Below are 25,335 nucleotides of genomic sequence, written 5' to 3' on the forward strand. Positions count from 1 at the left end.
CTCATGAAGAAAGTCAGTTGGCCCATCGTGATGAATTCAACGATTATCCACTACGATAATGTTAAAGGGAACCGCATGGAGGCCGATTTGATAGGGTGTATTGATAGCAAGGGGGTATTTAGACTCCATTATTAACAATCCTTTTTCCTGCTTCCTCCTCAGTTTTGCTTTCACTTATACTTATCTGATTTAAACAAGAACTAGAATTTTATTAGCAAAAATAAAGTCTAATAAAAATTATACCCCAATATCTTCAGGAAAAGGCAAGCTTCAAATACGTAGTGTTTTAGCGGTTCCTACGCCGCTAAAATAGTAGTGCACTAACTAGTAACAGTTACCGACTGGTTCTCAGAGTATTTCTACGCGTCGCACTGGCTCGCGCTTACGCCAGGATTTCAAAAACTCTGTTTCGATAGTAAACGTATGTTGTGTAATTTATAGTGTTTCTATTTGATGCCTACACACACTATACAGCTTCATTATAATTTACCTATTCTTAGACTGTACTATAACGTAGTGATTATGGCTGTATGACCTCTACATATAAATTAACATATAAAAAATAAATATGATCCATTAAAGAAAAAAAAATATATAAATATGATTTAAATTTTATCACTGTTTAGAAATTTGGTACAAGTAAATTTTAGACGTAAATATGATATTCAGGACTCCATTTTTTAATAAATAGATAAAAGCAATTTAGATTAATCCAACTTTCAGGTTTTCGGACTAATATTTACTCTGTAAATTCGATTTAGTCTGAAAGCGATTAGTTGTAAAACGCTATAATAAAATATAATGCAATCCAGTAAAAACTAATACAAAAATATTATCTACCTATATTATTACTAGTGGAAATGAAGTGAAACCAATCATGTAATTAAAACTTTAAATATGAAATGGCCAAACGACGTGCTTCTAAACAATAAAAAATTAATAAAAAAGTTACCATTTGACACTGTTTAATTTGACAGTTTGTTTTTATTCACTTTTTAGGCAGCATGGTCTCCGACCTTAGCCTGTTCCAAACGGAACAAACGTACTAAAAAAAAAAAAAATTATTCACTTTTTTTTGATGTTTGTAATTTTTGCTTATTTTGCTGTTATAGTTTTTCGAAGTATCTATCATCTGCCATAAATTGATATGTTTAAAATTTGAAATATCGTTTTTAGACATTAATATTATGGATTGTTTCCTCAATTCAATCTGTGACAATATTCTTCCATTCCATGTGACAATATTAATAATTAAAAATAATATATAATCAGTGTCAATATAAATAATATAATTCTTCTAATTAGGTTCTTATTAGGACTAAAAACTTTTTGATTATTATCTTCTATTCCTACTAGAATTTGTTGAAGTCAGTGGGAAGCCTAGGGCTTTTCTAGGCATAAAGACAATGTGTTCTTGGACTAGTAAATATGCCATACTACGAGACCTATCAGAAGCACAGGGACATGTGCCCACGGAGATCAAGGGCACTGTTGGTGCTGAACCACCACCGACATTGCTGCTTACAGAAGGTTCGGAAATTATAATACATTTTTCATTTTAATTTTATAAATGAACGTCGGTAGATTAAAATTCGAAAGAGTGCTAGATGTACTCTTTGGATTTTTTTTTGTTTTTAATGTAGTATAATGTTGAGCACATAGTTTCCAATATATTATTTAAATTCCCATATGGTTGTACAATCTCACTGACTAATAATAATATAGAAATATATTTTGTACATAATATTAGTTATTGTAACCATTGGCGACCCACTATACTCAGTTACTGAGTTTTGTACTCTTATTTCGCAAACCATACTGTTTTCAAATCTTGTACTCTGAAAGTATTTGTATAATTACATAAAATTAAAGAAATGTATCAATGAGAAAATAGAATTTGACAAAAGATGGGTAGAAATCTTTCGGCATTTTAAAGTACTATATTCATTTTCATTTATTAAGCTTATATCTTACAAATAAAATATATATTCTTTGTATAACTAAGTTGCCCATTTGCATAGCATAAAATACCTATGTCTATGTAATAATAAATAAACATGTATATGGAGTAAACATATGTTCATTTTTAAAGTTGTCTGTATATAATATAGACATAATTAAAAATGAACATAGGTTTTGAAAATAAAATTTTTCTTATTACATACATATTACATGTTCAACATACATACATATAAATTATATATATATATATATATATATATATATATATATATATATATATATATATATATATATATATATATATATATATATATAGAAGTTTCTAGTAAGAATTTTATGAACTTACTATATTTGTTATTTCTGTAAATTTTTCAAGTGTCTTCTTCAAAGTAAGGCAGAGATTGAGGTAGTAGCTGAGTTTATTTTTTGCCCCAGAATCTTTGGTTACCTAGCTACACCACTATTGGAAAATCAACTTTTGTTGAAAAACAACAGTCGAGTTTCTTGCCCGTTCTTCTCAGCTAAAATTGCATTCCAAATGAGCGGTACAATCATAAAGTGACTAAAAAAAATCTTGTAATTCAATTTACTTGTATAAAAATATTCTTATTGTTATATACCTATATAGGCAATAAAGGGCCGATCAATAACATAATTGTCTCGGTATGGTCGGTGAAACTTATGAATAGTCTACAATTATATAGAATCTAAACTTTGTTTACAATTTAATAATAAGGAGAAAAATGAACAAAATACCAATAAATAGTAAATTACTTTAACAATACTGTCATATATTGTTCTTGAGGGTACTTAGAAATAACCAGTTTTTTATATAACTTAGAATGGCAAACAAGCTGACGGCCCTCCTGATGGAAAGTGGTAACCGTCACCTATAGACATGAGTAGCACCATGGACATAACAGAGTATACTGTTTCCCCCATGATACCCCCCATGCGTTGCCACTCCTGAGGACTCAGGTGTTATTCCTCTGTACCCAGTAAATTCACGCCATATCCCACCCTCCAAACTGAAACACAGCCATGCAAACACAACTGCTTCACGGTTGAAACACGAATGGGACAGAGGTGCCCAAGCAATCTACTTTTGTACAAATTCTCCCCCTGGTAATCTCTCCAGTCTGGTTTTATGTATAAGTCACATATCAATTTGTTTCTCATAAGATCCTTCAACGACCATGAGTTACTAAATGTAATGTGAACACCCACTGAGCTGTAGTACAGACCAGGACTTCTAAATACATGGTAAAAGTACATATTTGGATTGATTCTGATGTGCCAACTTTCTAAACCTACCTCTATAATTGAATATTCAATATGATATAACAGTGAAACCCTTACAAGATCCTTAAAGAACCAATGTGAATAAAATTTACTACAATTTAGTTTATGATAGCTTACAAGCCTTTTTGCGAAATTATTAAAATATTAGCTCAGATAAGTTCTGGTCCCAAAATCAGCCGCATTGCTTGTTTAAGATAATATATTTTGAAAATGATGTTCAATACTTGTTGGGAATTCCCCTGTATTTTTCAAATAAGTTATGATAGTCGTGTTCCTGGATTCTGGTTTATTTATATTCCGAATGTGGGAGAAATTGTTATTAGTTCAATTTATAGTCTGAAGAGCTCCGAGGCAGTATCCCGTCTAGCCCTCCGGTACCTACGCAACTGTTTTCCAATTATAATATGCATACTATATACAGGTTGGAAAGGGACAGGTTGGTCAAAACGAAAACAGCTGATTTAGATGAATGATCTAAATCAGATGGCAGATTATTTTGTTGTTGTGGAATGAGCTCCCTGCCGAGGTTTTTCCAAGAGACTACAGCATGGGGTTCTTCAAAAGGGAGGTAAAGAGGTTTCTTCAGGGGCGGCAACGCGCGCGTAATACCTCTGGTATTGCAGGTGTTCATAGGCTACGGTAACCACTTACCATCAGGTGGGCCGTATGCTTGTTTGCCACCTCAGTAATATAAAAAAAAAAACTTGAAATATGGTACAAATAGTCTTAAATAATAATGGGCTACACATTTCGCCTTATCTAAAGGTATGCAATTTTTTATTTCAGCACATGCTAATTACTTTTTAGTGGCTTACATATATTAATAGTCTAGTAGGAGTCAATCCATAAATATTGGCCGTCGCACACATACAAATGGTAGCAAACTAAACAAATACAAATACAAACTAAACAAAAACAAATACATAACAAGTCCAAAATATAACAAATGATAGTTTTGGTATGCATGTGGCGTTGACCTTAAAATGCTGATTCCTCCCATCACCGTAGGATTTTAATACGAATATTAAATTGTTATTTTTTTGATATTTCATAGTATTTCACTATAAAATATTATTTCTTTATATTAGAGTATAATACCATAGATTACATTTTTTTTATACAACATAGAATGGCTGCAAGTTGACGGCCTGACAAGCTGACGGCCCACCTGATGGAAAGTGGTAACCATCGCCTATAGACATGAGCAGTACCATTGTCATAACAGAGTATATTGTTTCGCCCATGATACCCCCCATGCGTTGCCATTCCTGAGAACTCAGGTATTCCTCTGCACCCAGTAAATTCACGCCATACCCCACTCTTCAAACCGAAACACAGCCATGCGAACACAACTGCTTCACGGTAGAAACTTTGAGACGAGACTGAGGTGCCCATGCAAACGACTTTTGTACAAAGTCTCTCCCTCTGGTGAATTAGGACTTTGCATTGCATGAAACTCAAGTTTTTTAATAAATTTAATTTTTATTTCAGAGACCGAGGAGGAATTTTTCGCCAACTGCATTGGAGCGGGCGACTGCGTTGTGGGCAAACCGGACTTAGGACTAATTAGAAAAATGCTCGACATGGTATGTATTTGATTTTTTTTTTCTTATTGTTTGTGCTCCCCTTTCTCTTCCATTGAAACTACTCTGTGATGTTTTGAACTGGTGTCCGCAATCAGACGTGTTTGCTTCCAACTTGCTGGAGTTTCGTCGGATGATCATAGAGTATTTGTGTTCAGAGATTTAAGATATAGATCAGTGTTTTCCAACCTTTTATGTGCCATGCCCCTCTTGAACATTTCTAAAATGTTTATATGCCAAAGTTTACTTGACGACTCTTATTGCCCAGTTGATATTTTGGTAACGTCAAACGAAATTATACCTAATAAATATTTACAGCATTTTTTTATTTACATTTTTTTGTTAAATTTGGCACCGATATTTACTCGTAGCATTGCATTTAAATGGCCCGGAGTAAGAGGGTTAAAATCGCTTCGAGTCCATTTTTAATTGCCCCCCTTAACTATTAAATTGTCCCCCTGTGGGACGTGGGCCCCACGTTGGGAAACACTGATATGGATGTTATTATTGTTATTAATAACATTTACAGCAATTTCACTTTTAATACCGTTATCATTCTTTTCAGGTAAAGGATGTTGATTCCACTTTACCGGAATCTGGTGATGGAGATGGTAAAAAAACAGTTATGTCTATACAAAAATTTAACGAACGTTGTCCTGACTTTGTGGCAAAAAATGTGAATGTTAAGACTAACAATAAAACCGTCAGTACAAAGAAAATAGTGGAAAAAGATATAGACAACGACAAAAAAGCAAAACCAAAGAAGGCGAGAAATGTTGCCTTAATTTCTTTACTGGACGCTTTAAATAAAAATGAAAATAAAGATCCATTGAACCTAATGAAACCCAATAATTTCATTGATAGTAATGTGAGCGAGTCTCTTGTGAAAGTCGATGATTGGCTAAATTCACAGGTCCAAAATGAATCCACAAATGGGAAAAAGGTGCCCAACTTAACACCAATTACTACTATGTTCAAGAGAAAAACTAATGTCGTAAAACAATCAAATGAAACTGCGAAATCTGTTGCAACAAAGAAAGAAAATTATACACCTTCTGGGTTAGCCACGGAGTATTATAAAAAATATGTTGAGAAATCAAAATTAAATAATTGTATAAGAGAAGACATATGGACGAAAACCGAACGCGTAATGAGGGAAGCTGACGCCAAAAAGTAAATATTTGTTCTATATGTCAATCATAATAATATTAGAGTGAATTAATGATTAATTAATTCTAAGCGGTATTTATAATTACCAGAAAGTGTTAAATAATAACTTTTTTTAATACAACTTAGAATGGCAAACAAGCTGACGGCCCACCTGATGGAAAGTGGTAACCGTCGCCTATAGACATGAACAGTAACATGGACATAACAGAGTATACTGTTTCGCCCATGATACCCCCATGCGTTGCCATTCCTGAGGACTCAGGTGGTATTCCTCTGTACCCAGTAAATTCACGCCATATCCCACCCTTCAAACCGAAACACAGCCATGCAAACACAACTGCTTCACGGTTGAAACGCGAATAGGACAGAGGTACCCAAGCAATCGACTTTTGTACAGTCTCCCTCTAGTACATAACATATCACATTTCAATTTCATCACAATTTATAGTTAATAAAATTATTTTACAATTTTTTTAGATACTAATGGATAACATACTTTTTTTAGGAAAGCTGAATTGGTTAAGAAAAAGGAAGTAGAAGAAAGTAGAAGAAGGACAGTGGAATTGGCTCAACAAGAAGGCAATAAGGAAAAAACATGTACAATTCTTACTATAGGTATTAATTTCATTATATAAATTATAAATATTCAATTATTATAAGACAAAAAGCAGTAATTAATAAATACACAAGTTTTCTTCTCAAAAATCGTACGCTAGAGTAAGAGTGGGGTAACTAAATAGGAAATCAGGATGTCACATGAGACTGTTTTTTTTCTTTACAACACAAGGGGCAAACGAGCATGCGGCTCACCTGATGGTAAGTGACTACCGCCGCCCATGGTCACCTACAACACCAACGGCATTGCAGCTGTGCTGCCGGCCTTTTAAAAAGGAATACGCTCTTTTCATGAAGGTTATGTTGTCGTATCGGTTCGGAAATACTGCTGCTGGAAGTTGATTCCAAAGAGTGGTTGTGCGTGGGAGAAAGTGTATTGAAAAACGCACGGTGGAGGACCGCCACTCGTCCAGATGGTTGGGATGAAATTTTAGTTTATGGCGGGTTGTATGTGACCAACGCGATAGGAGTAGACTAATATACCCTGATGAGAAAAGAACAATGCCCATAGGTGGGACGTTATAATTTAGTGTGACGATGATAATAATGCAGTAATGTATCTGGGCCCATAACTTAGTTTTTTTTTTCAGATCAGGACAAGTTTCACATGGTTGGTCTGCCTCAGCATCGCCACAATCTAACCGAAGATTGCATTGTTTGCAGTAGGATTTTCATAGACAATAATAAACATGAAACAGTTTTGATAACTCTGTGATATGCGTAGAAGTATGTCTAGTTTAGTAATAGCAATGTGTGATAAGTATTGGTTTATTATTTTAGAAATTAATAGTAAGTAGTTATTGTACTGTATATTGCCAATTGTGCTTTCGTTTCGTATATGATACTAATGCAGTTGGTGCCTTAAGGGGTCATTTAGGGTTTTATCAAGTGTTTAAGAGGGTAGTGCCCAGACCCGTCACTCCAAATCACATACTTGTCACAGATTTAAATGTAGAATTATTAAAGATTTACTTTCTGTATGTCAGTTCTAAGGCACAAACTCCTGAAATCTAAAAGTAGTAATAGAATTAATATTTTTTCTTATACACTATGGACACACAGACACCCCAATCGAAGCTGTAGATGATGAATCGGACGCCTTATGTAGAATGGCAATTGGAAGAAATACAAAACGTAGTTCAAAGGGACTGCAATAATTTTTTTTTGCCATTAACTCGCAAAGAAAATAAAGAATTGTTTCTTTTGGCATTATCGACAATTCTGACAAGGTAACCTATCTGTGGTAAGCGAATCCATCGATGGAATCGTTATGATCGGTCAATATGTTAGAACGAGACATTATATGTCGCTATCTCATTCTATCTCAAGATCTCGTTAGCGATGACGATTCTATTTATCGATTAGTTTGCCAGAGATGGCGGTGATAAGGGTGGCTGGTGTTGAAGATAGATTGTATTGAAGGTAGTTGAAGAAACTGAAGAATGTAAATCTTTGGGTGCTCAAATTATACCCATATTATTTATATATTCATGTCATGAAACGATATTCACTGTTTCGGTTTAGTTTGAGCATTAATGGACAAAATATGGCTTCATATGCCTTTTAGACAAACCAATTTATGCAAATGTTGCCTACCTATATCTGTTTAGAGTTTAAAGTCATGTAAAACAAAATATACTGCATTGTTATTATATTTATTTAACTACTTTAAAAGTCTTTAACAAGTTAAAGGTTTGTAAAAGTTAGAATACTTGTCAAAATTACTACTCGTAACTCGAGTGTAAAATGAAACTTCATCGCGTTATTTTATTACAGTATTGTGGTATATTGTATGAAGCATTTGACGAGTATAGAATTTTGGTGTCTTATCCTCCTATTTGAAATTTTTTGGCGCCCAGGGAAGTCTTTCTCTTTTTACTTTGACTACAACTTTAAGAGCAAAAGGTCATCATGATATTGTTATGTATTATGATTAAGATTGCTATAAGTAAATAAGGTTTGAGTTACATGAAATGGAAGGATGGGATTTTATTGATTTTATTGGTGGTCGATTAGGGTCCTGCTTATGTGTCTAAACTAATATTATAAAGAGGAAATGTATGACTTTTTGTATGATTGTTTTTAATGGATAAACTCCAAATTATTGGGTTGGTGCTCTAAGAGTTCGGGTTATACCCACTGATCATGCTTCCCTACTTTACCAATTTGTCTGAGGTCTCGTACAATAGTTGTATGATGGACAGCCAGTTCTTGTGCAAGTTCTCGTGTGCTTGTATGCACATTGGACTCCACTAATTATTGTAAAACTTGCAGATCCATAACGCGCGAAGGTCGACCGCGACGCATATTTTCAAAATTACTCCACAACGAAATTCTCGGAACTAATTTCTCACTGTCCTTTCAGAAACTATTCTCCCCTAATCTCTTATTTTTTTTTGCTGTTTCATGCATTTAATCCACCTTTGAACTCATAAAACATGATACCCCTAATTTTTTTCGAATCCATGGTAAGAAAGAAAAATTTAAATCACGTCTTACATCTGAATCCTCTGATAGTGTTTAAAATATTAATCAAGTGTCAATGCTTTGCTTACAATAACAAAAATGAACAAGTCTAAACGTGTTCAGGAAGACGCGTCCACTGTTTTACATTGTTGCGCAATCGGCAATTTCATATGCACCAACCCAATATCTCAATCGATTTAAAAAATCCACACATAGTAATTTAAATTGTAAGCGAGTAACGTAGGTTTTATAATATATTATTTTGGAAAATTTTATCCACCCGTGCGAAGCCGAGCCGATTGGCTAGTTGTAATATAAAATAGGAACTGAAAGATAAAATCCAAAACCTGTGATCTAGATATGTTGATTTGTATTGTTAGTATTTAAAGGTAACTTATTTTTAATATAAATAATTTATAAAAAAAATTCATTTGTCACCGATTCTTTTGTGTATTCGCCCTGGTATAGTCTTATTTCAATAGAATTTACCGAAAAGATAACTAAAAGTGAAATTAGCAACAAATTGAGATTATACAGAAGACCGAAGAGTATAATTTGCCACTATGTCTGGCGTTTGTGGCCTATGAGAAAACTTTTTATTCGGTCTAGATATGGGCTGTACTACAGTCCTTCCAACGGTGCCAGATTGAGTATAGGTATATCGAAGTGTTACATACACAACAGTAAGGCTACGATGTTTATTCGAATAATAGAGCCAGAGTTCGAAACCCATCCCAACCCAAAAAACTCTTCAAAGCCTCATTGGAAGAAGTTTTAATACTTTTGGACTGGAAAAGATATGGTGTAAACATCAGTAGCGAATATATCACTCATTTTCGATTTGCTGATGGCATAATAATTATGGTGGAATCCCTGGAGGACTAGTATACTATGCTTAATGACCTCAATAGTGCTTGTTAACAGGTTAAGATGAACACGGGCAAAACTAAAACCATGTCTACCGTCCATGTCACACCTATACCGGTTACGATTGAGAACACTACGCTCGAAGTTGTCGACGTATGTTTACCTAGGACGAGTTGTCCGAATGAATAAGTCCAACTTCCAACGAGAGGTCAACCGACGAAACAAATTGGGCTGTGCAGCGTTCAGACAACCACGTCGCATCTCATCCAAATATCTCAAAGTTTGAAGACAGAGGTATTTAATCAGTGTGTGTTGTCAGAGACGATCTATGGGTCCAAAACATGGTCTTACACAGTTGACCGTAGAAGGTTCAAGTTGTCAGCGAGCTAAGGAAAGGGCGTTTCTTGGAGTTTCTTTGTGTGGCAGAATCCGAAATGAGGATATCGTACAACTCGCCATAAACTAAAATTTCATCCCAACCATCTGGACGAGTGGCGGTCCTCCACCGTGCGTTTTTCAAGGCACTTTCTTCCACGCACAACCACTCTTTGAAATCAACTTCCAGCAGCAGTATTTCCAAACCGATACGACAACATAACCGTCAAGAAAAGAGCATATTCCCTTTTAAAAGGCCGGCAGCACACCTGCAATGCCGCTGGTGAGACATCAGGTGGGTTACAAGCTCTTTTGCCCCCTGTGTTGTAAAAAAAAATCCGCAGAAGATTGGCTTGATGGGGAAGAAAAATTCTTGAGTGCCGACCCTATACAGGCAAACACAGAGTAGGGCGAATCCTCACAAGATGGAGTGACGACCTCAAATGCATGCAGAGAGTCAATGGATGCAGATGGCTCAGGATTGTTTCTTATAACAGTAGGTGAGGCCTACGTTCAGCAGTGAATATTTAACTGCCGAGATGATGGTGAATCAATATTTTTTTTTATTTGTCCCACTATTGGACATCAGCAGAGCTTTGGTTGTGATATTTATTCATTTGTTAATGTTTTTATTAATTACTATATATTGAAACGAGACTGTATCATCGCTTTACGTTTTAATATTTAAAAAAAATTGGGGTTTTAGTTATTTTTTAGTTTTATTTTAGTTATGTGTTAGTTTTTGGTTTAGTTATTCTTTAGGATAGCATACAGCAGGGGTGGCCGACTTGACTATACCCAAAATCTATCGTTTACTGACAAAACCCTGTGCGATCTACCAATTATATACTTCTTGAAATCTCAAATGAAACGACATAGTTCAGTACACAATTATGTAGTATTTTTTATTTTATTAAGAGGGAAAATATAAAATTGAAAATTATTTTTAGTAACTACTTATTTATATTAGTATAAGTATAACGTCTGAGCGACTTCCTTTAAATTAGCAAAATATATTTTGCCTTGCCACGATCGACTGGACTAAAAGTCGCGATGGACCGGTTGGCCATTCCTGCTATAGTGCATATTTTATTACATATTGTTCCTAATACAGTAATAAGAACAAGGCTTGATATGATAGTGATCCCTTTGTTCCACTGAATAAGTTTTAACAGCTATGTTCTCAGCTATGTTCAGTATGCATTACTTTTTCTTTTATTATTTATTAATTGCATACTACTTACATGAGAATGAACAATGTTACATTAATTCTGTTCAAGCTAAGTTAATAATAATTGTTTATAAAAAGAAAAAACAATAAATTTAACAATTTTATCTTTGTGTACAGTAAAGTATAAATAAATTATGAGAAGAAATTAACGTGAGATTTTTTTGATCGCCAATAATGATCCAGTCCCGGCATAAAATAGGCCGCCTCTTCCTATCCCGTGGGTGTCGTCGACTAAGAGGCGAGGGATTGGTAGCAGCATTCCTTGGAAAACATCTCTAAAACCTTACTGCGGTTGTCAATCCGCCTGTCAAGTGTCGCAACTACTGGCAAAATCCTCCAAGAGGTAAGGCTTATGTTCAGCAGTGGACAGTTAAAGGCAGACATGATCATGGTGAGTGATTCAGTCCTATGGCCAATCTCCAGCAGAGGATTATCTAATTTATTTACAAACATGTTGTAAATAAACAATTCGGTTGTATTTATTTGTTCCCTCATAACTCCGTCAGTTAAAAACCGATCTGGAAATTTCTATTCTTATCTGAAAGGATATACTTAAAGGTTGGTCCTAACAAGAATTTTATCAAAATCGGTTCAGTAGTTATTGAAATTAGAATAACTGTTTATAATACAATTGAATTATTTTTTGTGGAACATGATCTTAATTATATTCAGTATTTTTCGCTCTCTTGTAAGGTATCAAATTTTGTCTTAAGCACTACTAGAACTTTACTGACTTCTTTTTATGCAGCTTAGAATAGCAAACAAGCTGATGGCCCACCTGACGGAAAGTGGTAACCGTCGCCTATAGACATGAGCAGTACCGTGGACATAACAGAGTATACAGTTTCGCCCATGATACCCCCCATGCGTTGCCATTCCTGAGGACACAGGTGTTATTCCTCTGTACCCTGTAAATTCACACCATATCCCACACTTCAAACCGAAACACAGCCATGCAAACAACTGCTTCACGGTAGAAACACGAATGGAACAGAGGTGCCCAAGCAAACGACTTTTGTACAAAGTATCCATGTGGTAAACTTTACAAACCATAATTGTCATCATTCTTATTTATCCCTGAGATAGCGGAGTGAGAAAACTTGATAAACCTGTGTAAATATCATTTATGCATTGCCATTCCTGAGCACGTTCTGAGGACTACGATGTGATACCTTTCTCCCGTCTCTATGTAACAAGTACAGCTAGTCGAATAGGCGAAACTAAAGAGGCTGGTTAAGCCGTCCCTACTCCCGCATCCTTAAGTAAACTTAAATTTGCATATTTTTAAATAAGGTCATTTTTGTATGATTCTATTGCGTATTTGGGGTGTAATTTCAGTTTAAAGGGACATTAAATTAACTATTACTATTTATTATAATGCATTCATGTACATAATCTGTTGTATGTGTGCTATTAAGTATGTGTATGTTTATGTATGTATTTGATTGTGTATTTGTAATATACGCATTTGTATCTATGTGTGTATATGTATATATGTTTTTTTAATGGGTGATAATGGTATGGTAACCCCGCCTGTGCTATCGGCATACACCGGCGGAGCACCAGTTTCCAAAACCATCCTTCGATTTCCTATACGATAATTATTTCCAAAGTTATTGATTGTAAAAGTTAAAAAATCTTTTTTTTTTGGTTTGACTGACGATAACTCAGCGGCAAATCAGCCTGCAGTCTTTTTGATTACGTCAAATTAAAGAGTATTAATTTTTCTAAAAGAGCTATTAAAAGAAACAATGAAAAAAAATTTTTTTTAAAAACCACTCATAAATTTGGATTTTTTTTTTGTATATCCCTTAATTTTTGTGTCTAGTATATATACTGGTCCGATAATGAATATATTAAAAGTCCATTATCCAATAAATAAATATTGGATAACTAACTTTAAGCGTATTCGAAAATAGATATCTGACCGATACGGGTATCCACCATCAATGTCCAGAGGAGCCCAATATATAGATATCGGATCGATATCCATATTTTTTTTTTAATCGGTGAAAATGGTATAGTAACCCCGCCTGCGCCAACGGGATACGCTGGCGGAGCACCAGTGAAGGGTGATAGATGAGAATAAAAACAGGCCAGTTAGCCCATCATGATGAATTCATCAGGAATTAACCGTGATAGTTTCCAGGGAGAACCGCGAGGAGGTCGACCTGGTTGGGTATATTGCTAGCAATGGGATTCTCAGTCTCCATTACTAACAATCCCTTTCCCCCCAGTATCCATATTACCTATGCCTACTTAAAACGTCCAGATTCGATGTTTTTTGAAGATAGTTTCTTAAATTTCCGAATTTAAAACTCATTAATACAATGCAACGCTTATGTACCACTGCGCAAAGGAAATTGTGTTTTTTGCCTAAAATATATTCCGAAAACATTATCGTGCTGAAGAAAGGAAAGAATATCTACCGGCGTTTATAATTACCATGCGAAATTGTAGCTATAAGATATTGAAAAAGACTGATTTGCATCGAGACGCGAAGGTTAAAAAGTATGTTAAGAACACGCTCTAGAAGTTTAATTGTCTTCGTTATTTGTTTTCAATGAATGTTATGCCAGTTGTATGGGAGCGCGCGTTTCAATCATGCGTGTACGACGCGAATCACGTGAATGAAACCATCATATTGTGCAATATTAGTGTCACTGTGGATTTTTAAACGAATAAGGGTATTTTAGGGACTAATTGTTATCTTTTTAGTTAAAAAAGGCAGGTGCGTATTGTGAGATTTTGTTAAAAGACGAAGTTTCGTATTTTATTATTAAAAAAAAAAATTGTAAATTTTTGACATTTTTATTTATTTATTTATTTATTTATTTGAAAATTACTCACCACACTTACAGTCTCCCAAAAAGTGTAGTGAGTCATAGGTTTATTTTATAAACTTAAAAAATTTGTACAACATTTTAAAAATATATCTATTTTAATTCTTGACTGGCTATCTATTTCTCATAGTTTTTGTTTCTCATCACCGTAAATTTTTTTACAGAAAACATGATTATATAGGATTATAGGGAAAGCTGTTTCTGCCTACCCTAATGGGAGACAGGCGTGACAGATATGTATGTATGTATGTATGTATAGGGATAGTGTAGATTTCTAATTTTAAAATTCGATACGACTTTTTAACCGTCTTTAAAAAGTAGGAGGTTCTGAATACGATTGTATTTTTTAAATGTTTGTTACCTCATAATTCACCCGCTGTAAATCGATTTAGTAAATTATTTTTTATCTGCAGTATATATGTACATTTATAGATTAATCCCATAAATTTGTTTATCAAAAGTAGTTTAATTTTCTAATTAAAATAACCAGTTTTGCCACAATTGCAATTAGTCTTTTTTTGTGGAAAACAATTTCCATTTATATACTCCTATACTATATCGATCTCATATTAATTTTGTCATAATAAATGATGTAAATTTTTACTGTGAAAAAATATCTTAAATTATTTTTTATTTCTATAAAAAAGAAATATCATATCGTCAACATAATGAAAATTCATCAAGATGATGCAACATAGACAATGAACAATTTCTTTTTCTACAGTAACATGGTCCACGGAACGATTCAAATCGGGTTGGAGAATATTGTACGAGATACAGTGAGTATATCTTATTACATGGATTAATTCATTGGATTGTCCTAAAACAACAGACTAATATTATGTAGATAATTGTACGGATTACAGTACAGTTCGTTGAATGATAAGAGGCCCCCGTACATAAGTGCTTATAACGTCAAAGCATTCTTTATTTCTATGAGTACAAACAATTCACGCATTTCGTCATGTATCTTACCTATTTTTTAGAGCTTCAAAGGAAAAACGGAATCCTTATAGGGTCACTCCGTTATTCGTCCGTCTGTCAAGACCCTTTTTCTTGGGAATGCGTCGAGGTATCCAGTTGAAACTAATATTATATACTCAGGTCCGAAATCTCTTAAAGCAGTGAAAAAATCTAGCTTCTAAATCGGCGCAATCAAAAGATACGGCCGTTTATGTTCCATTTATATTGCATATTTTGATATTCGCAAAGGGAATCAAAACCTATAGGGTACTTCCCGTTGACCTAGAATCATAAAATATGGCAAGGAGCAATGTCATGTAGCACAAATAACGGCAAAATTCCGAAAACCGTAATTTTTTAGATATTTAACAACAAAAAAATTAAACTTGATAAATTTGTACGGAACCCTCGTTTCTCGAGTCCGATTGGCACTTGATCGGCTTTTTTTATTACGCTTTGAATGGCAAACAATCTGACGGCCCTCTTGATGAAAAGTGGTAACCGTCGCTTATACACATGAATAACTCCGTGGACATTACAAAATATACTGTGTTGCTCACGATACCCTCTATGCCTCGGTATTCCGGTTCACTACGATGTTATGTATGCTACACTGTATTGTCACTGTCATTTCCACCCTTCTGGCTATGTAGCCCCGGCATAGAATAGGCCACCCTCTCCTTTCCCGTGGAAGTCGTAGGAGGCCCTATCTTAGAGAGGGCGAGGGATGGGTGGTAGTGTCCCTATTCAAACATCTCCAAAGCCTGACTCCGGTTGCCAATCCGCTTGCTAAGCGTGGCAACTACTGTATTATAAATTTTGGTAAAGTCGCTGGATACAACTATTTATAGCTACTCACAAATGTTGCCTCTTCGATTTATTTCAGAATACAGATGAAAGTGCACGAAAGGAGAATGGCACAGCTCAGAGAACGGGAATTGTATCGTATGGCATTGACGACGTACCGCCGTGGTACCTTTGTATCTTCATGGCTTTGCAGGTGAGCGAGATGAGAAGTTATGTTAAGCAGTTCTTCTTTTACAAAGAAAAAATGTAATAGCAATCTCGTGGTCATTCATTGGTGTATTTCATTTATAGAAATTTCAAAGAAAGAAAGATTAATGACAATAAATAATTATATTGTAAAGACTGTATTCCTCACTGTATACCATATAACGACAAAAGATTTTATAATGAAATAATTTAAATTAGTATTTTGTAATTAATGTGTATTTTAAAAATAATAATAATAGTTTGTATAATTAATAATGTAACTGTAAACTATGGATATATACCTGAAAATAAAGATTTATTTATTATTATAACGTTTCACCAAATATTACTGTAGAAATAGAAGGGGGTCCAAATATATAAAAAAAATTATATAGTTTTCTTTGTTAGAAGTTTCGTAAGTACATATTATATTTTAATGTAATAAGGACAGGATTAACTTAAGTATATAATATTTCAGTCGAGAGAACTCGACTAGTTTTAGCTCGCGTTCATGGCCGCTCAAGACTAAGATCCCGAATGGTCTCGAAACTTATCGAGCTTTCTCGACTTAAATATTATACACGCAAGCTAATTTGGTTGTTAACGGTTTATTCAGAGCCAGGGGAGTATCTTAAACCGTGGGATATTGTAAAGGTAACACATAGGATCTAAGAAATGATGGTATAAGACAGAGAGAGGCATGCAACATCCCAATGCGTCCACGTGCAATGGCTTAGCTGACCCCATACGCGAATAAAAGATAAGAAGATAAGAAAATCAGGTTGTTATTATATTAAACTATATAATCTCGTTGTGTGAACTCTGGCATAAAACTGACTATGCTTTCTCATCCTGTGGGTATCCTAAAAGTGACTAAGGCAATCAAATAGCTAAGGAGTGATCCGCAGCGTTCCCTGTAAACTTTCCATCAAGAATACTGCGTGAAGGTCTTTTTTTAATGGATGATAATAGAATGTTAATCCCGCCTACGCTAACGGTATACGCTGGCAGAGCACTAGTGATAGGTGAGAATAAAAGACAGGTCAGTTAGCTCTTCGTGATGAATTCACTTGGAATTGAAAACGATGGTTTCCAGGGAGAATCACGCTTAGGTCGCCCTGACAAGATGTATTGCTAGCGATGGGGCTACAAACCCCCATTATTAACTATCCCTTATCCTCCTTCCCCCAATTGCGTGAAGGTCACCTTATAGGCTGTATTATTAGCAATGGAGTCAAGTGTCTCTATTGCTATGTACTCGTATAGGCATATTTAAGATGATTTTCTAAAGGGGCTTGCATGTTAAAAAGGACACATTATTTACTCTCAGACATATTTTTTTTTATATCACTGAGGTGGCAAACAAGCATACGGCCCACCTGATGGTAAGTGGTTACCGTAGCCTATGAACATATATAGTTAAAAGCTCCACTCGTGTCCTAGGTTGGGCATCAGACAATTAGTAAAGTGGGTCCGGAATTAAATACGCCTGTGTTACCAAAAATCCTTTTCCCCCTGTTTGAGAGGTAAATCTTCTTCCAGCACTACTTGACTATGATCGGCGCTATAGTGGCGATCCCCTTCATCCTGTGTCCAGCGCTGTGCATGCAGGAGACGGATCCAGATAGATCTAATATTATATCCACAATGATATTTGTTACAGGTAAGATTTTTTTATTAGCTGCATGTTAATCACTATATAAAGAATCCTTGTTGTAAGTTAGTATATAATCTATCATTGTACCAAATATTTAAATCCGTTCAATAGTTTTTTTGGTTGGAAACACAGAAAACATAGGCGTAAAATCTTAGTTCTCGGGAATGGCAACGCATGGGGGGTATCATGGGCGAAACAGTATACTCAGTTATGTCCATGGTACTGCTCATGTCTATAAGCGACGGTTACTACTTTCCATCAGGTGGGCCGTCAGCTTGTTTGCCATTCTAAGTTGCATAAAAAGTTCTTAGAAATGACGACGCATGGGGAGTACCTCCATGCGTTGCCATTCCTGAGGTTGTTATTCCTCTGTATCCTGTAAATTCACTGCCATATCCCACCCTTCAAACCGAAACACAGCCATGCAAACACAACTGCTTCGCAGTAGAAACACAAATGGGACAGAGATGCCCAAGCAAACGACTTTTGTGCAAAGAATGAATGAACGATGAAAAATCAGTACGTACTGAAAAAAAAAAAATTTATTTCTTATACGTAGACTAATATTAGCATTATATAACCTTAAAATTGTTCACATACAGTTGCTAAATAGAAGCAAATATTCGCGTCGTCTGTCCGTACACCACAATTCCGTGTTTGCTGATTATTTAGTGACTGTTTAAACGATGTTACAACTGCATGTTATCGACCTTATGTGTGTTAGAATATTTTAAAAAGAATATGAGATATGGCGATTTTATATATCCTCAAATATAAATCAATTTTTAACAACTCTGTGTGGAATATTATTTCAGCAATTCAAAAAAAAAACCAAAAAAATTTATAATTTGAAAAAAATTTAGCTATAGACATGAGCTGTATGGGTAGAGCCCTTTGCCTTTCTCTTTGAGATGAATAGAACTAAAACAAATACAAGGTTTTTCTTTTATACAACTTAGAATGGCAAACAAGCTGACGGCTCAGCTGATGGAAAGTGGTAACCGTCGCCTATAGACATGAGCAGTACCATCGACATAACAGAGTATACTGTTACGCCCATGATACCCCCCATGCATTGCCATTCCTGAGGACTCAGGTGTTATTCCTCCGTACCCTGTAAATTCACGCCATATCCCACCTTTCTCTCACGGGATAGAAAGGTGTGGTTTATTCTATGCTGGGAATCCATAGACTATATAATGATAAAAATATAATAGTGGCCTTGATTTCAGATGATTACACATTTTTTTTTATCTTAATTAGTCGATTCTATTACATCGACAATTTATCTGTCTGTAACTTACCTTGAAAGTAATCCAGTTTAATAAAAAAAAAGAATCATGCAATTTAGACCAAAATCTATATTTATAAAATAATTTTTAACTAATTATCAACGGGGAGGAAAGGGATTGTTAGTAATGGAGACTGAGAATCCTATTGCTAGCAGTATACCCAACCAGGTCGACCTCCTCGCGGTTCTCCCTGGAAACTACCATGGTTAATTCCTGATGAATTCATCATGATGGGCTAACTGGCCTGTTTTCATTCCCATCTATCACCCTTCACTGGTGCTTCGCCAGCGTATCCCGTTAGCGCAGGCGGAGTTACCATACCATTTTCACCTAACAAAATAAAAAAAAAAACTAATTATCAACGCACAGCAAAAACAAGTAGTTTCTTTTTCTAAAATTTGTTGAGGCTTTAGTACATCTGGATAAATATTCCAGCCTTATAGGGAATGTCTGAATTCTTTTTTTAATTGGTGAAAATGGAACGGTAACTCCGCCTGCGCTATCGATATACGCTAGTGGGGCACCAGTGAAGGGTGACAGGTGAGGATAAAGGCAGGTAGTTAGCCCAAAGTGACCAATTGAACAAGAAATAACCACTATGATTTCCAGGGGTAACCGCGTGGTGGTCGACCTGATAGGGTGTATTTCTAGCAATGGAGCTGTTAAATCTTACTACTAACATTTCCTTTCCCCTTTTTTTTTATTTTAGGTTAGTCAATTCGTTAGGCACTCCTTTACCGACAGATATAAGCGTTTAGCATTGCCACTGGCAAACTACGTAACAATCCGATAACAAAAGATTTTTGAAAATCACACGTGCAAAGCAGTGGGCGATAGTTAGTATTCGATAAATTAGCTGTCATCAGCAGTTCCTAAAAAAAACTACTGCACGAGCATCACGCGAGCAAAGTCGCGGTAAGAAATTATAGTTAACATTGAAGTTATATTGAACCTTGTTCATAAAATAACACATACTACAAATATGATTGTATGTATTTTTCCATATCACGTTTACGCTAACTGGATTAATAAATTCACTTGACAAATCATGGTTTAACAACTATATAGATTAAGCTAATTAAACGCTTAGATGTGTGATAAAGATGTCTCCGATTGTATATTTCTATTTGAATTTTAAATTTTGGTGTCTTTTTTAATTCTTTTTTTATTTGTACATGATCTATTTTATTTATTTATTCATTTTACGTAGTTAGGATAAGGTAATACTTTAACAGCGATTCTAGTACTAAGCTCTCGGCTTGTAATCGCCAGAAACTTATCATTAGATGAAAAGCAAATAATTATAAATGAACAAATACATTAAAAGGTAATAAAGTAATATTATAATACTGTGAGTACATGTGTGTGTGTGTGTGGGGGGGGGGGGAGGGATTGTTGGCAATGGAGTATGACAGCTCCATTGCCAGCAATATGCCCTATTAGGTCGACGTCCACGTGGTTCCCCCTAGAAGCGACCGTGAACAATTCTCGTTAAATTCGTCACGATGGGCTAACTGACTTGCTTCATCCTCACCTATCATCCTTCACTGGTGCCCCGCCGGTGTATACCGATAGCGCGGGTGGGGTTGCCATTCCACTATCAACTATTAAAAAAAAATTAGTAGATAGGAATGCACTAAGATACTATTCAAGGTTTTAGAAAAAAGTTAATCATTTTCTACTTTCTTCTTTCAATAAATTATAAAGATTTTTATAAACTATTTTTTTATTACAATAAATAGTTTTAAAATATAAAGATCCTTAAATACCTTAATTTAAATTAAGACAAAAAAGTATAAAACAAAATAATATTTGGAGGTGCTGGGATTTGAACCCAGGACTTTCAGCATGCGAAGCAGACACTCTACCACTGAGTTACACCCCCCGATGAAAGACTTGACGAAAATACTCATATCTATGTACGTATTAATGTTTGATCATGCAATATAATTTGTTATATCAACTTTCACATGACTAGCGACACAGGATTTTTTAATTATATTAAACTAGGGCTATTTCGTCGATTCACAGCGCGAATTTGCTATTAGATCCGTTCTAGAAAACGCTGCGAGCACGCGTTTTATTTTTCCGCATTATAATTTTTTCAATTGTCCTAAAAAAGAGAATATTGCATTGCATTATTAACCGACTGCAAATATGAATACTTAATTGTATCATTAACCAACTGCAAAAAAAGGAGCAAGTCGTCAATTCGGTCGTTTTATGTTTGTTGCTTCAGAACTACGTCGTTTATAAATTAATTCATTTCTTTATTGGAAGGGATATATTTTCAGTTTTGTGACATAGAAATAATATAAAAATCGTCTAGTTTTTGTGATTTAAATTCAGAACATCTTTAAGCAAATATACTTGTTTACGTGCACTTTTAAATTGTCATTTTTTATGAATGCAAGGTTCGGAAAGTCGTTACCTGTTGAGAAGAGCTCGCAAGAAACTCAACAGTTACTCTTTTAAATCTCTGTTAACTTTATGTGCATTTATTTAAATATTTACATTTCTAATATGTTAGTACATGTTATATACTACGTCAATTTCCAAGGGGCACTACCTGCAGATAATTCTTGATTTGGCTAATTGTTTAAAAAAAAAAATTAAAAAAAAAATCAATACAGAGTAATAGGTGAGGATAAAAACAATTAAACTCGATGGTTTTTAAAAGAAACCACGTGGAGGTCGTACTGCTAGCAATATACCCTATCAGTTTTCTAACACTCCCATCTCAGCCACTTATCTACAATTTGAAACCTCTTTCTATATTCTAGGCCTCATAACATGGTTGCAAGCGACCTTCGGCTGCCGACTGCCCATCGTCCAGGGCGGGACCATTTCTTTCCTAGTGCCAACCTTGGCCATCCTTGGACTGCCAGTGTGGCAGTGCCCTACCCCTGAAGCCTTGTCTGCTATGACGGATGCTGAGCGTCGAGCTGTATGGACCAGCAGGATGTGTGAGCTATCTGGAGCAATAGCTGTGTCGGCGTTATTCCAGCTATTTCTTGGTGAGTTTTCAGTAATAATATTATTTATGCAACTTAGAAAGGTGAACAAGTTGACGGACCACCCGATGGAAAGTGGTAACCATCGTCTATAGACATGAGCAGTACCATGGACATAACAGAGTATAATGTTTCGCTCATGATACACCCCATGCGTTGTCATTCCTGAGGACTCGGGTGTTATTTCTCTGTACCCTGTAAATTCACTGCCATATCTCACCCTTCAAACCGAAACACAGGTATGCAAACACAACTGCTTCACGGTAGAAACACGAATGGAACAGAGGTGTCCAAGCAAACGACTTTTGTACAGTCTTCCTATGGTAATGAGTGACCAAGCAACTCCTCTCGTGTTACAGGTGTTCATGGGCGACGGTAGCCACTTTCCATCAGGTGGGCTATCTGCTCGTTTGTCCCCGTAACAATAAATAATAATAACAATAAGTGTAAAATAAAAAAAATTTACGTAACGTTGAATTTATACTAAAATAATAAAGCGGAAGAGCTGATTTGTATGAACGCAATAATCTCTGGAACTACCAGCCGGATTTGAATATTTTTTTTATTTGTTATTTCCATTAAAGGGTTGAGCAATTGATCACGATCTCACCTGGAAAGTGATAATGTGGTCTAAGACGGAGCTCACGGGCCCACGAATAGCCTATTCACATTTGTCTCAAATTGGTGCATAGTTATATTTGGATGTAAAAACATAAGCTGGGAGAGAGTTCCAGTCCAGTTTATGTTTTTTTTACATCATCGGGGGCAAATGAGCATGCGGCTCACCTGATGGTAAATGACTATCGACGCCCATGATCACCCACAACACCAACAGCATTGCAGGTGTGCTGCCGGCCTTTTAAAAAGGAATATGCTCTTTTCTTGAAGGTTATGATATCGTATCGGTTCGGAAATACTGCTGCTGGAAGTTGATTCCAAAGAGTGGTTGTGCGTGGAAGAAAGTTTTATGTATTTAATTGCTTATTCCTCGAGGAAGGTTCTAAGTTACTCGCATCACGATGCGTTCAAAAAGCCGCGGAATATGGATAGTAACCGGAAAATGGTAACCGCATAGATAACTAAATATAGGTGGATTATTTTGGGAGTTTTGTATAGAGACCGAATGTCGCCGCTCACCTGTCGAGTGACAGATGTCAACTTGACAATCTAGGGATTAGAGAGCAATTCACATTAATCTACGACTTGACATCAATATACATTATCGACCCATTCAAAACTGCTAAAAGGGATTATGAATAAACTAGTTCTGTCATTTTTAGATAAAAATTATGCGTGTATCATATCTAAGACCTAATTTGGATTCAGAGTCGGGAAATCTACTAAAGATGCAGACATTGGCTTATCTAAACATGTTTTACAGTTTATTGATAAAATAATAAGTATCTAGGCGTATATTTCTTGACTTGGCGAAGGTATTTGATGCAGTCTCTGTACCGGTGATCTTGGCTCAGATGGAAAATTTTGGTATACGTGGTATTGCATTGAAACTGTTTTCGGACTACCTTTTCACTTGTTAATTTTAAACTTTCGCGTTGTTTACACATATTTTAAATACACTATTGGCGCTTTACGCGATGAAAAAGCTAATGTAACGTCAGCTTTTCTATCTTACTTAAAAGGAGTAGCGGACAAAATTGGAGTCTTATTGAATAAGTACTCCAAGATTTCGAAACTTCTACGATCACCTAAGGTTACGATTCCTGTCCAAATAGCAGGCGTTTACTAGATAGACTGTAGCTGCGATAGTTCGTATATAGGCCAAACTAAATGGGCTAGCGGAGGGAGGGGATTTTTAGTAATGCGGATTACCAATCCCGTTGCTAGCAATATATCCTGTCAGGTCGACCTCTACGTGGTCTTCCTTGGAGACCATCGTGTTGTATTCCAGATGTATTCTTCACGATGGGCTAACTGACCTGCCTTTTCATCCTCACCTATCATCCCTCACTGGTGCTCCGTCATCGTATACCGTTAGCGCAGGCGAGGTTGCCATTTTATTATCATCAATTAAAAAAACGGACTATAGCCGAAAGGGCCAACAACACATAGCTGTAGTCAAAAACAGACAAACAAACAAATTAGCGATCGCATTACATTGATTAAACAGCTCATGAATTGAGCTGCATGTCCCGAAGGTTCTATCTACCGAGCATCACTATTATCCTCGGATAGTACGTAAAATAATTGAAATTAGGAAAAATCCAAAAATTTTTAATAAGAATAAATAGATAGATACTCTTTATTGTTTCCTCCATATGATTACAATAGTAATTTTTTTTATACAACTTAGAATGGCAAATAAGCTGACGGCCCACCTGATGGAAAGTGGTAACCGTCGCCTACAGATATGAGACGACATAGACATTTGAAATACATATCGAGATACGATAAACGATAAGATTTAACAAAAAAAGTAAATAAAAAAAAATGCTGTAAATATTTATTAGGTATAATTTCGTTTGACGTTACCAAAATATCAACTGGGCGATTAGAGTCGTCAAGTAAACTTTGTCGGGAAAAATTATATATGGGGGCATAAAAATTTTAGAAATGTTCAAGTGGGGCATGGCACAAAAAAGGTTGGGAAGCACTGGTACATATTCTTCAAATGTACTATAAGTAGATATTTCTTTCAGGTTACCTGGGCGTGATCGGCTCCGTGCTTCGGTTTGTTACTCCCCTCACCATCGCGCCCACGGTCGCCCTGGTCGGGCTGACGCTGTTCGACCACGCCGCCGAGGCTGCGTCCCAGCAGTGGGGCATCGCTGCTGGGTAAGTAAGTGACTCTAATTAACACTACCAAGGAGAGAATTTTGTATTAATACCCGTTCACTATGTATTTTTTGTAAAAACAGATTGTGAATTTTTTATTTTATTTTATTTTATTGGCACATAAAACAGATCACAACCATAAAAAACTTAAATAATAGTTTAATTTATGATTCGGCTAGGTTATAATCCATCGTCGTCTATAGACATGA

At 35.5% G+C, this 25,335-nt stretch overlaps 2 protein-coding genes and 1 non-coding gene across 3 annotated transcripts in view; 2 read left to right on the forward strand and 1 right to left on the reverse strand.

Moving 5' to 3' along the window:
- The first annotated feature begins 1,062 nt into the window (after window positions 1-1,062).
- LOC128200387 (uncharacterized) lies at window positions 1,063-11,720 on the forward strand. The gene is made up of 5 exons (XM_052893696.1): window positions 1,063-1,530; window positions 4,756-4,850; window positions 5,413-6,020; window positions 6,523-6,632; window positions 7,223-11,720. The coding sequence occupies exons 1-5, from the start codon at window positions 1,407-1,409 to the stop codon at window positions 7,345-7,347; spliced, it is 1,062 nt and encodes a 353-aa protein (XP_052749656.1). The 5' UTR covers window positions 1,063-1,406; the 3' UTR covers window positions 7,348-11,720.
- A 2,410-nt stretch (window positions 11,721-14,130) lies between these two features.
- The window catches only part of LOC113517691 (solute carrier family 23 member 2), a 33,604-nt gene continuing 22,399 nt past the window's right edge, over window positions 14,131-25,335 (forward strand). Inside the window, exons 1-6 of the mRNA XM_052893676.1 lie at window positions 14,131-14,302; window positions 15,139-15,193; window positions 16,264-16,377; window positions 17,913-18,033; window positions 22,103-22,336; window positions 24,991-25,126. Of these exons, the coding sequence (XP_052749636.1) occupies window positions 15,143-15,193; window positions 16,264-16,377; window positions 17,913-18,033; window positions 22,103-22,336; window positions 24,991-25,126 (656 nt within the window). The 5' untranslated portion in view covers window positions 14,131-14,302; window positions 15,139-15,142. The remainder of the gene's footprint in view (window positions 14,303-15,138; window positions 15,194-16,263; window positions 16,378-17,912; window positions 18,034-22,102; window positions 22,337-24,990; window positions 25,127-25,335) is intronic.
- On the reverse strand, window positions 21,133-21,204 carry Trnaa-cgc (transfer RNA alanine (anticodon CGC)). The gene has a single exon. It is a non-coding gene; the product is annotated as a tRNA-Ala (tRNA).

This window comes from Galleria mellonella, unplaced genomic scaffold, assembly GCF_026898425.1.
Source record: "Galleria mellonella isolate WM207_F2 unplaced genomic scaffold, CSIRO_AGI_GalMel_v1 utg116, whole genome shotgun sequence".
NCBI lineage: Eukaryota > Metazoa > Arthropoda > Insecta > Lepidoptera > Pyralidae > Galleria > Galleria mellonella.

Bases quoted from the DNA above. Each gene is read 5' to 3' on its own strand.
- LOC128200387 (XM_052893696.1), top strand. From the start codon at position 1,407: ATGTGTTCTTGGACTAGTAAATATGCCATACTACGAGACCTATCAGAA. The intron at 6,021-6,522 runs GTAAATATTTGT...TACTTTTTTTAG, and splicing joins AGGGAAGCTGACGCCAAAAA to GAAAGCTGAATTGGTTAAGA. The intron at 6,633-7,222 runs GTATTAATTTCA...TTTTTTTTTCAG, and splicing joins ATGTACAATTCTTACTATAG to ATCAGGACAAGTTTCACATG.